Source organism: Raphanus sativus, chromosome 4, assembly GCF_000801105.2.
Source record: "Raphanus sativus cultivar WK10039 chromosome 4, ASM80110v3, whole genome shotgun sequence".
NCBI classification, from domain to species: Eukaryota; Viridiplantae; Streptophyta; class Magnoliopsida; order Brassicales; family Brassicaceae; genus Raphanus; species Raphanus sativus.
The window spans coordinates 44,317,360-44,330,279 of record NC_079514.1 but is presented as its reverse complement, the minus strand read 5'-3'; the positions used below and the strand labels follow the sequence as shown (position 1 = coordinate 44,330,279).

The 12,920-nt window shown below is 35.6% G+C and overlaps 2 protein-coding genes across 2 annotated transcripts; one reads left to right on the top strand and one right to left on the bottom strand.

Annotated features, from left to right (window-relative positions):
- Positions 1-4,398: 4,398 nt before the first annotated feature.
- LOC108855494 (uncharacterized) lies at positions 4,399-9,720 on the top strand. Its single transcript, XM_018629341.2, has 18 exons — positions 4,399-4,788; positions 4,878-4,936; positions 5,036-5,117; positions 5,198-5,265; positions 5,547-5,616; positions 5,737-5,818; positions 6,084-6,148; positions 6,381-7,307; positions 7,405-7,467; positions 7,546-7,592; positions 7,683-7,728; positions 7,799-7,878; positions 7,988-8,101; positions 8,200-8,281; positions 8,395-8,508; positions 8,710-8,790; positions 9,136-9,261; positions 9,423-9,720. The coding sequence occupies exons 1-18, from the start codon at positions 4,501-4,503 to the stop codon at positions 9,483-9,485; spliced, it is 2,457 nt and encodes an 818-aa protein (XP_018484843.1). The 5' UTR covers positions 4,399-4,500; the 3' UTR covers positions 9,486-9,720.
- A 359-nt stretch (positions 9,721-10,079) lies between these two features.
- Positions 10,080-11,322, bottom strand: LOC108855495 (uncharacterized). Its single transcript, XM_018629342.2, has 2 exons — positions 10,535-11,322; positions 10,080-10,449 (listed from the first exon to the last, which is right to left on the bottom strand). The coding sequence occupies exons 1-2, from the start codon at positions 10,896-10,898 to the stop codon at positions 10,199-10,201; spliced, it is 615 nt and encodes a 204-aa protein (XP_018484844.2). The 5' UTR covers positions 10,899-11,322; the 3' UTR covers positions 10,080-10,198.
- Positions 11,323-12,920: the final 1,598 nt, after the last annotated feature.

The window sequence follows — 12,920 nt, the reverse complement described above, 5'->3', positions numbered from 1 at the left end:
TATATTATTTAAGCTAAAATATTACCTGTATAATTTAGATTTCAAATTATATCTAAGAAAATAAATAAATAATTATTTACTAATTTTATTTACATTTATGAAAATTTTAAAATATAATCAAAACTAATATTTTTTTTGTAATTTTCCTTGATATAACCCAGAATCGGAAATCATACGATGAATTCTTCATAACAAAACTCAGTCCTAACAATCTTATAGTTAACAAAGATTTGAATTTATCATCAATCAATTAGGTTCTATATGCCCCGTAAAACGCGGCATGAAAAGAAACACTCGTAACAAAGCTCCTAGAGCTATATGAGTCATTCTTAAAAATACAAAAAAAAACAAATTCCGAAAGGCCAACACTTCACGAAACACAGTGAAGGTAGACGCTTCCCCCTTGTCAAATTTACGCGTCCCTTTGGTCCTAATTCCTCGATCAAAAATCGAACAATTCAGCGCCAAAACTGAAACAACAGTTTTTGGCTGCGAAAATTCGCAAAACATCTCCAAACCCGCGAACATTTCAAACACGAAATGCGGCACATGGAAAACTCAACCTTCGGCACTGCGAGACGTTGCTAACGCTCGAAGGATATTTTTTCCTCAAAACATTCCAGACGAAATTCTCGTCTCAGGAACTCTAAACTGTAACACACCCCTAAACGGTAACATCCTCTAAAATGGTATCTTTTCGTTGTTGCTGATCACAACAAACGAACTCTAACGTCCTAAACAGACATTAGCCACCCTTGAAAGGATTGGCTCTCTTACATCCGACAAGGATAACATAGCGCGCTATACAAGGAATCCGAAATTTTGGTTAGCACTTCCGAATGATGTCGGTCGACGGGTACTGAGAAGTATCGGTTGATGTGGATGAGCGAGTGTCGGTCGACGGTTGCTGAAACTCAGTAGACGGTTGTTGATCAGAATCAGTCGATGCACTAGCAGTGGTGTCGATCGATGTAGAACGTTTCTCTCTGCAGATTGAACGTTCCAAAGATGCGGGATCAGTAAACAGCAGTGTTTTCTCCTTATTGCTTCTGGTTATGCTGGGCATGTACCTGAAAAGCCAAGAAAAAACAAATTTATCAGTTTCAAGCAGTAAGTTAAAACCTAGACTTAAACAAAATCTAATGGCGATCAAAGCTCCCGGCAACTGCGCAAAATTTGATATGCTTGCTCAAATTACCCTAGAGAAACAATTACTCTCATCAAAAGAGGTCAAATTGTAGTACTTAAGGATCAAATCAACAAGGAGATGAGACACACACTAGATCTTATTATACTAAGCTAGGTTAAAGATTTAAAGACTGTAAATTGCAAGTAAACTAAAGCAGTGAACAAGACAATTGTTTGATTGATTAATTTGGGATGTTTAACAGTTATGATAAAGGCGCTAAACTTAGGGTTTCTATTCAGGTAATCAGGATTATACTGATTTAGAAGCTATATAAGTTGCTTGCACAATATTATATAACTCAATAGTATGAATAACTAATCAACGTTCATTTTCTGGGTTAACTATTACTATATCCAAGATCTCCAACTCGCGTTGTAGATTTTAGGAACCCTCATAACCTATATGAACCCTAAACCTAACAAGTTGATTACTCAGACATAACTAAGAATATAGTCATAAAATAAAACTGCATAGAATAGATAGAATAAAAAATCAGGAGTTCCAAGACAATCTCTGAAGAAGTCTGCTATTCTCTCCAAAAACTCAAAAAACCTAAACTGTTTGCTGTGAAAAAGGTGTGAAAATATGAAAGTGTGGTGTCGTGTTGTGTTGCCTAATATAATGACAGAGCATATAAATTTTAGGTTAAAACTCGTCAGGGGAAATATGGTAATAAGATGGAATATTGATCTTTAAGTCGACTGTGAGCCGTCGATCGATGTCATTGAGTGTTCATCGCTCGACACGGATCTCTCTGTGTCGACCTCGTGTTGCGGTCGATATGGCCATCTTGGGTGAAATCTATAAAGTGCTCCAAAATCACAATTTTCTCTCCAAACAATCCAGTACATGTAAATATGCTATCTACACTCCAAAACATAATAAACCTATCTTAAAACTCCTATATACCATGGCAAAAATCAGGTAAAATCCATGGTATATCAACAGCAACTCCTGATCATCACGTCTATAGACAGGTTTTGTTTCTTCTCTTGATAGTTTAGACTGTCCCCTGCTCCTCCTAATAGGCATCTCCAGCAGCCTCCCTGGTCATGATCTTTCCTGCAACAAATCAGATTTGTTAAAACCGGATTTTTCTTTACTTAACAATTGTTGTCTTTTTTCAAGCAAACTCTTTCTGGAGAAACTGAATTGGTCAGACTTGGGGTTTCTCTCAGAACGTCTGGTAACACTGGGAGATCATGCTCCTCCTTTTGATCTTAGTATCCCTTTGATCCTGAAAAACATTACCAAAGAAATCATCAGTTTTCTTTTCAGATTGCAAAGTATCTTCTATTTGTTTCATGATCTGATATATCATTGTTTCCATTTGCAGATTATTCAACTTCACAGTTTGTGCCTCTCTACGTTTACGGACATCTCCAGCATAGCTTCCTGTTAAAACTCAACAAGAAGGATTAGTACACAAATTGATAGCTGAAGCCTCACTGCTCTCTTGTTTTCTCTGTGATTTTTTTAGGCAAATTTTTTCTCTGATTTTTCTTTGAGTTTTCTTTGTGAATCCAGTAGTCCACCAATAAATAAAGATTTAACTTTTTGAACAATCTCCACCCCAAAACAGAAGAAATAGATAGACAAATTACAAGGTTTTTGTTTGCAAGAGGCTTTATCACCATGACCGAATTTCTCTTCAGCCAGGCCGAATTCCTCTTCAGCCAAGTTGGATTTCTATTCAACTTTTCTATTTTTTTTTATGATATGGTTGGCTCTCTTGAATACAACAAATCGACATAAAATAGATGAACAGATTCAACGGAAACATAAAGTTCAAATGGGCTTCTCAAAAAAAAGAGAATTCAAAAAGTTTTTAGAATGAAACCCTAGATCAAGAGCCTTTGATCTGCTCTGATAACCCCCGGCGAAGAGGTTTCTTTGTCCATGATTCTTTTGATGGATGATCTGATGGTTTAAAGGATATATGATGATAGATTGATCAATTATGTTGATGATGGTGATATCGAATGATGATGGTTTTGATGGATAGACGTCGAGATGGTTGGTGATCTTCAATGATGATCTATAGGATGATCATAACTTATATATATGAGTCAATGATCAAGAGAATGAGAACTCTATTTTCGATCAAAGACATGTTTACTTGCAGAGAATGAACTTCTAGCAGTCAATGTTCAAAGACGAACAAATGATTCACGGATTTGTGGAAAGAATATAATAAAAAAAGGTGGATGATTTTATTGAAGCAACTTAGGCCTCTTTTATAGTTTACAATCTGTAAAAAATAAGAATAATTGTGCTGAAAATAACAAACTTAGAAACTAAGAAATAAATCTAAGATAAGAACTAGACAACACTTGACTTTTGGCCAGAATTGAGTTCTTCTTTGAATGGTCGTTGCTTGCCCACGACCAAGACTGATTTGCTGGACTTCTTCTTGGTTTTCTTGATGAATTTGTTATGATTTCTCCATGGACTGCAACACTTCTTCTTGGACCACTTAATCCAAAACAGCTTCAAATGGTTACTTAAACTTAAATTTCAAAGCTGATCCATCATCAAAAGATAATAGATTTTAATTTGGGTTTTGAACCTCTTTTGAACTAATAGAAACAAGTTTGGTATATTTTTTTGTTTGGGCTATTTAGTCCAGTAGCTAAATTAGCTCTTTCTTTTGTATTAGTTTGCTCATTCAGTTCATCTAACTCCATGTTAGTGTCACTTACCTTACTCATCAGTTCATCCAGCTTCAAGTTAATACCACATAATTCATCCAACTCCAGAATATTGTTACTCAGCTAGTGCAGTTCATCCTTAGTAACTTAGAGTTGGTTTCAGCTCAACTTCAATCTCCTTAATTGGTTTTAGTTTGTCATCAGTTGATTTAAACTTGTGCAAGGTTGCATAGCTGAATAGCGTACATCAATGATCAAACCTATATATTTTTATTATATTTAATCATTATAGTCTTATAGACTTACACTCTTAAACCAAAAAACACACTCAACAAATGAAGTCGGGCAAATAAAAAATTGAAACACTTTCAGTAACCAGAACCGGATGCTCGTAGATAATGGTAAATCCGTCGTGCTTAAAACGCAAATGTCATGGTTGTTGTATTCTTTACAAATTCAGCAAAAAAATTCTTCCTTTTTAAGTTTTTATTATTATGTTATTTTTGCAAGCGTGTCTAAAATAATTATAAAATATAATTTCGCTGTCAAGAGAAAAGGAGTCCGTTATCACTTTGGACAAGAGGACACTGGGCTCCCACAGAAATCTCCAGAATACATTTTTCCTTCTTCTTCTCTAGTTTGATTGATCATCATCACACCATGTATTCTCTGCAACTACACCGCTTCCTTCACTTCCTCCCTCCACAACAACACCGTCTTCTTCATCTCCGCTGCTCTACTCTCTTCACCCCCCGCACGTGCCACTTAATCAGCTTCCGAGAAAGCTTCATAACCAAAGCCAACGCTAAATCCTTCACTTGCTTCGCCCAATCCGATACGAAGCAATCAAGCCTCGGAACGAAGCAGGAACCTGAACGGCCTCCGTTCGACATCAATCTCGCCGTCATCCTCGCCGGTTTCGCTTTCGAATCCTACGCTACACCTCCGGTGACTTCATTATCACTCTTCCTCTCAGAAATCTTCTCGTAGAATCTTGTATCCTGCTTTTGATTATTTGATTTTTTTTTGTTTCTCAGGAAAACATAGGGAAACGTGAGGTTAATGCAGCTGGTTGTAATACTCTCTACCTCTCAGAGTATGTCACTCTTTTCTTTTCATTGACGGTTCTGTTCCCAAAGAGTTATTCTAGATGACGAAAGAGCTTAGATTATTATTATAATACTTGTTGCTTCAGGTCATTTGTAAGAGAAGTATATGATGGACAGTTATTTATTAAACTCAAAAGAGGATTTGATTTTCCTGCCTTGGATCCATGGGTTTGTGTTTCCTTATCTTCTTCTTCTTTCTAACTTTGGCCTAGTTATTCTTATTGTCTTTTTTTTTTTTTTGGTTTCAGGGAACGAGTGATCCATACGTGGTGATGGACTTGGATGGTCAGGTTGCTAAAAGCAAAACCAAATGGGGGCAAGCTTTCTTGCAATTTTATTTCTACTTCCCTCGTGTTTATGGTCTTTTTGTGACTAGCTTCATCATGGTAGAAGTGTTATGATTAGTTATGTGGCTTCTTAATCAAAATATAGGTTTTCCTCTTAGAATAAATATTAGCTTCGTTATATTCATATTTTTTTATGTTGATTTTCCGTTTTGTCCCAAAGTTGTGAGCCTTAGAAATCCATATGTTTCTTTCTATTTGAATGTTAAATAGCAGACCTTAGTTACATATAAGTGTTGAACTTTATTGACAGGACAAAAGAGCCCAAATGGAACGAAGACTTTGTTTTAAATATTAAGCTGCCTCCTTCCAAAAAGATACAGGTACAATAAGTATTGTGTTGGCCTGCCCCTGGTCGATTCTGAAAGAAGCTTGTCAAATTTATTATTGAAGTCTTAAACATAGTTAACTATTAAGTTATTCGATGTCCTAATGAGCTTCAGATTGCTGCTTGGGATGCAAATCTTATCACCCCACATAAACGGATGGGGAACTCCGAAGTCGACCTTGATTGCATTTGTGATGGTGAGAGTTAGTTCACACCTCTTTCTGAGTTTTTTAAGAATTTAGGGGAGAAAAGTCTGTTTTTGTTGGGTATACTTTTTTTGAATACGAATATTAAGATTACGAGACACTTGGCGAGTTTTTGGCGTTATTAAGACTAGAGGAATCATCTGTGGATCAGTTATACACGAGCATGTCGAGCAGTGATATATTTGATGAACCTACCGCACGTCTTACTTGCAACTTCTGCCTCAAACTTATACATGTTCTTTTCTCTTTTGCCAAGGAAACTTGCACGAGGTGCTAGTAGAACTAGACGGTATTGGAGGTGGTGGGAAAGTCCAACTGGAGGTTAGAATAAAATGAATCTTACAGTATTAATTTTTTTTATGAATCTTACAGTATTAATTTGTTGACTTATAGAATAAAATGACTGGAGGTTCCCTATGGCATATGATTCACTTATGTAAATTGTAACTCTTTCTTACGTTCCATAGATTCACATGTTTGTGTATGCTAAACACAAAATCTTAGTATCTCTGCTACTTTGGCATTTGTCTTGACCGTATCTTAAAAATTTCAGATTAGATACAAGGGGTTTGAGGAGATTGAAGATGAAAAGAAGTGGTGGAAGTTACCGTTTATTTCAGAATTCCTTAAAAAAAACGAAATTGAGTCAGTTTTGAGCAATCTTGTTGACTCTGATGCCATTCCAGCACGTCAATTTGTAGAGTACGCCTTTGGACAGTTAAAGTCACTCAATGATATGGATGGTTCCGAAGGTGACAAAAACTCTAGCTTAGAGGATTCATTGGATACAAATCTCCTTAGTGAAGACGAAGAAGGTGATGATGATAGGAGCAGCAATAAAAGTGGTAGCATTCGGTCAGAAAGTAATTTGTGGGATAGCTTCCCTGACATAGTTAGTCAAAATATAGTCCAGAAACTTGGCCTTCCATCACCTAAGAAATGGAAGTTAGATGGAATGGACATACTGGAAAAAATTGGTCTACAATCAAGAAAAACTGCAGAAGCTGGTTACATTGAATCAGGGCTTGCCACTGCTGATGCTCGAGAAGTTGATAATGAGAAGGAAGGTGGTCAGCTTACTACTAATGCACCCAAGTCTTCCATTACAGACATGAAGAATGCAACAGAAGAATTGCTTAGGCAGGCTGATAATGTTTTTGGTGCTTTAATGGTTTTAAAGGCAGTAGTGCCTCAATTAAGCAAGAACGGTCTTGGTACAGAGAAGGTGTCAGAAAAAAATGGTGGTTCCGGTGTAAGAGACGATTTCTCTAGGTCCTCTCAGAGTGAGAAACTCTCTGGTCTAGTCAATGTTGACGGAGAGGATGAAAAGAACGCCGAGGAAATGAAAACACTCTTTTCTAGCGCAGAAAGTGCTATGGAGGCATGGGCAATGCTTGCCACTGCAATGGGGCACCCAAGCTTTATCAAATCTGAATTTGAAAAGCTGTGTTTCCTAGACAACGAAATCACTGACACTCAAGTAAAAACTCTTCTTCTCGTTTACTAACTGATGATAAATCCTTTCCTGGAAAACAAGTTCATTTTAGAAAGTGATAAGACTAATTTTCAATCTCCAGGTGGCAATTTGGCGTGACGCAAGGAGAAAAAGAGTAGTTATAGCTTTCCGAGGAACTGAACAGGTATGTATTTATCTATATCTTCTCTTCTCAATATTATGTGGTTTATTTTTCTCCTCAATGTTTCATATTTTTTTTCAGACGAAGTGGAAAGATTTGCAGACCGACTTGATGCTTGTTCCTGTTGGGTTAGTATTTTTTTCAGCTTCTATACACATTTGAAGTTTTAACAAGCTATTATTTCATCTCTCGCTCAACATTTTCAATATATGTTGCAGTCTCAATCCTGAACGAATTGGTGGGGATTTCAAAGAAGAAGTACAGGTATGTTTTAAACTCTGGCGTTGTGTACCCTTTACTGAGTTATTCCTTAATGCTGTTATGGATTTTGCAGGTCCATAGTGGATTTCTGAGTGCATATGATTCAGTACGGATAAGGATAATATCACTGCTCAAAATGGCGATTGGCTACATGTATGTTCTTGTTATTAATCTATTTGCTGAGGACAGTACAATATAGTGGTTGGTCATTACGTCTTTAGATATATTTTCTGATGCATATGCTCTCTCTTCCCATTGGCAGAGATGATGTTGCTGAGCGTGAAGATAAATGGCATGTTTATGTGACTGGCCACAGCTTGGGTGGGGCATTAGCTACACTCTTGGCCATTGAACTTGCGTCAAGCCAATTAGCTAAGTAAGTACTCCCTTCCCCTACATCCCCTGACACCAAGGACTGTTAGCTAAGTGAGCTTGTGAGGCAGTTTGGTAACATGATTTGTGTATTTTTGTTAGACGTGGAGCAATCACTGTTACTATGTACAATTTTGGATCTCCAAGAGTAGGCAACAAAAAATTTGCTGATGTTTATAACCAGGTGATGTTTCTTCTAACGTGACAAAATGTTACTGACAAGTATGGAGTGAAATGGGCACATCTTCATAAAAAAAATCTCATTGGTTTATATGTTTTGCAATCTGTACTCTGCAGAAAGTAAAAGACAGCTGGAGAGTTGTAAACCACAGAGACATAATTCCCACAGTTCCTCGCTTGATGGGTTATTGTCATGTTGCTCATCCTGTTTATCTCGCTGCTGGAGAAGTGGTAAGCGAACCATTTGATCATTATTTTGTTTCTGTCTTGGGTAAGTACAGTGTGTAAGCTGCGAAAATATGCATAACGTTTCTTTGAATGCTAGAAACCATTTATTCATGATGAGGTCTTTAAGTTATATAATATGCTTCTTCTCCCAGTATAATGTAATTAATAATCAAAAGTTTGCTGATGAGTTATATAATGTTGTAGGAGAACACGGATTTTCAAAAAGATGGTTATCATGGTGAGGTGATAGGGGAAGCGACACCTGATATTCTTGTTAGTAGATTTGTAAGTCCTCTAAACCCTATTTTTATTTTTGTTTAATTAATTTTCATCGTTTTAGTTTTCTTTTTTACCTGTTTCTGTGTCTCATATATTTCGTCTGCAATATGTTTGTTATTGGGCTTGCTTGTTTTACTGTCGTCCTATAATTTTATGTTTGCACTACTAGCAGCAATTTTGTTGTGTTGGCTTCATAGGCACGTGTGGCATACACGTTTATCCATATACGAATTCAAAACTTATTTACGTATTACTCTTTTGCGGTTTAGAAGTTTTTACATATGAGATACTTTTGGAGATGTAGAGAGGATTAATAGTAATCTTGGATTTGAAATTGGTGCTATCTTTCAGATGAAAGGTGAGAAGGAACTCGTTGAGCAGATACTTCAAACTGAAATCAAATTATTCAACGCAATTCGTGATGGGAGTGCCCTTATGCAGCACATGGAGGATTTCTACTACATCACACTGTTAGAGGTATGTTATTGGTGCATTTTACTTAGGATAAGTATAGGTCCAAAATTATGGAAGATTCAATCTCTCACAGGATAGTAGCATTTAAACACTGCAAGCCCATTTTTTTGGGTGGTATTTCGTAACTTATTGGAATCATTTTTTTTTGTTGGCAATCTTTCTAGAGTGTGAAATTATATTACAAAAATGTTGAAGATTTGGAAGGCGTTGAAAAGACTACCATATGATGGAAGGGAGAGAACTAATGGCTCGCTCCAGCTTCATCGGATTCACACTTTATACCAATTTACAAGAGATAAGCATCCACTGGTTTGCATTGTTTTCTCATTGGATTACAAAGTAAAGAATACTGTGTACCAAAATGTAATTATTTACACGATGTCAAATAATCATATACACGATGTCAAAAGGGAACAAGAATGGTTGGAAGTTATCAAAATATTTAAAGTGTATAGATGTCAATGATATTCTTAGTGCATGCTCAGGGAAACCATGCAGGAAATTTGGTTAGTGGCTTAAAGGGATTGCAACTACCTTGGCTGGCTAGTTCCAGCATTATCTGCATCTATGAGCCTTTCTGGAGAGCCGCTACGGGAAAGTACGTTATCTGCCATCGTTGCGTTTTCATTTGTTTTGGAACTTTGTGAGTTTTATTCAGTTTTTAGTCAGAAAAGTACACCAGTTTAATCTAGAACTGAAACTGGAGGAAATCAATTCAAGGAAGCAATTGAACTAGTTTTGCATCCATAATGAGACGGCGAATCTTACTATCTAATCATTAACCGTGTTTTTTTACCTCTGGGTTTTCTCGATGCTTGATATATATTACTTGTGGAGTATATACAGAACGAAATGGCTTACAGTGACTTGAACCTTACTGAGTCCACTACTTATTCAACGATCCTGTGGGAAAGTAATTCAATATATGACTAAAGAACTGTCATTTACATGCGATGACTTTTGTTTTGATTGTCGGCAGGTTCTTGTTCTTCCAGCTGCTACTGCCGAGGATGCGTAGACTCTGTCTCAGTATGTCGATCTCTCTTTCCTTCTCGTATCTTTGTTTCTCCATCAAAGCCATCCTTCCTTTGAGTGTCTCAATGGTTTCTTCCCTAACTTTAACTTCCTTCCTGAGTTCTTGCACTGTGTTCTTTGCTTCTCCTTCCTGCGGGTTCTGTCGCAGTGTCTTTCCTACAAAATATCAACTCGTTACTTTTCCTTTCTCCGACACCGAAACCAAAAGCTAAAATTTGAGACTAGTTGGCAACTTTTTTACCATATGTTGTGTGGATCAGATCATCAAGCTCAGTCTTAATAGCGAAATAGAGTTGTTTCCACCTCACCACAGCTTCTTCCCTCACAGCTCTCTCTAAGCACATCTGTTCCACGACCCATTCCCACTCGTGCTGTTTCGCCTTTGCTTCTTCTTTCTCTTGCATCTTTTGCCTCAGCTTCTTCACCTCTTCTCTCAGATTCTTCCTCTCTTTCCTCCACTCTGTCTCGGCCATCTTCAAAGCCGAAATGGCTCTCTCTTTCTCATCCAGCTCTCTTCGTGTTGGTCTCCTCCTCTCTTCAATTGATCTCCCCTTGATACTTATCCTAGCAGTGTTTCTCTTTTGCTTGCTTGTGGCGCCACCCATGGATTAGATCTTCTTCTTTTTCTCTCGTATCTCTCTGTTGAATGGTTTGTTCTTCTAAATGTGTTGTGGTTTTATTTATTTGAAGAGAGGGTACGTCTACATTCAATGAAGAGAAATGATTATTTGTGAGTGAAGAAGCTCCACATTGCGGCCTTGCAGCGTGTATATCACAGGTTAATCTTATTTATATAAAATGAGGTCCCAAAAGCATCTTATATTATATCATCAAGCTACACTTATCCTGGCACAGTACAGTGAAGTTATTGGAATGTCTAATAACAAAACTAATAAAAACACTTATGGTAATGATTTTCACGTGGGCTGTAACTAGACCATTGTGGAAACCGAAATAAGAAAAACAGAAGAAGTTATGGGCAAAATCCGGACAGAGTAGAGAATAAGAAACGAGAGAAAAAGAATTGAAGTTGAAAAAGCATAAAAATTTCTCTTGAACTTCTCATCAATGGTGTGGCCTTATGTTTGTCACATGCATAATAACATATGGACCCATCCCTCTTTACTCCTTTTTCTTAATTTCAGAATTTATCACACATTTCGTTTTTGTATAGGTTTCACTGTATATTTGGTCTAAATGGTCTTTATAGCCTATAGGTTTATCCTCACGGAAGGCTAGACTTGCTTTATTTCAACAAGGAATCCGTTAAAACTCAACTGGTTTTGATCTTACGATGGACAATGTGTGATTAATATGATGAGTATAACTTGCTTTTGTGGTAAAATAGTCGATAAATGAATAGAGGGAAAAGACAAAACAAATGAGACAAAGTCTAATCACAATCCATGACGTAGAGGTTGAATAGCTAGCTAGCTATAAAGTCTAACATCAATCAGATCAATGTGTTCTTCTCTTCACGTGAACTTCTCTATTAATTTTCGGTTTTGCCTCAATGCTTCTCTTATCTTAATCGTACAGTTTCAAAACGTGACAAATAGACATCATAATATTTCTCAATAGAATTCGGCTATTGGCATATTGTGTTTGTACAATCTCTTTTTAAAATAGGACACTGTCCCCTAAGAGAAGTGTCTTGGACCAGCCTATGAGCTCATCAAAGTCGGACTCAAGAGTGAACATATAAATGATATTCTGTTCAAAGCTTGATCATTAGAGCAGTGGGTTAAATTTTACCGTTTGGTTGGTTCGGTTAGTCTCTTTTTAGTAATTTCCCTTGTATATTAATTGAAAAGTATTACAACATTGTTTTGTATCCACGTGTTACCATAAGAATGAAATTCAAAATTTTTGAAAAAATAGGTCGGTTTATCTTAATTTAGATTATATTTTTATTAAACTAACTATCAAATTGATAAATAGTGTACAAAGAATATTCTCACACTTTCTTTAAATAAAAGTTACGAAATTATTTAATATGATTAACATATATATGATAATTAATAATTAAAAATAATATATATTTGATAACAATTTTTGTATCTTAGCTTTTTTTGTTTAGTTTTATATTATTAAAAGATATTAAACAATCACATTAACCATATAATAAAAATTTAAATTTTTTATATGTTATATTAAACAATCACGTTAAATGTCTCACACTAAAATTTTGTGATCAATGGTTTAATTTTTTGTAATAAAAAGATATAAATGAACATAAATTGTATGAATATGTAGTCTCATTTAATATAGACATAGGTATTATATATATATTAATATAGTTTAAAATTAAATTATATAACATGTAAAATACATAAATATGTTAATTTTTAAATTTGTATTGAAAAAGTATTGAAATCTTAATATTTTAATTTTAAAATTTTCATTGAAAAAATTGGACATTAGAATTTTGTGTTTATCATATGAGTATGAATTCTCAATAAAAATATTTATATTAAAATATACTATATATGTGTGTCCCATGTCATTGAAATTTAGTTATGTATTATATTAAATAACTAAAATGATTATTTTGATTTATTTAGCAAAAAATATCGTAAATAAACAAGTGGTACTTTTTTATTTATGTGTTTACTCTAATTTAATTA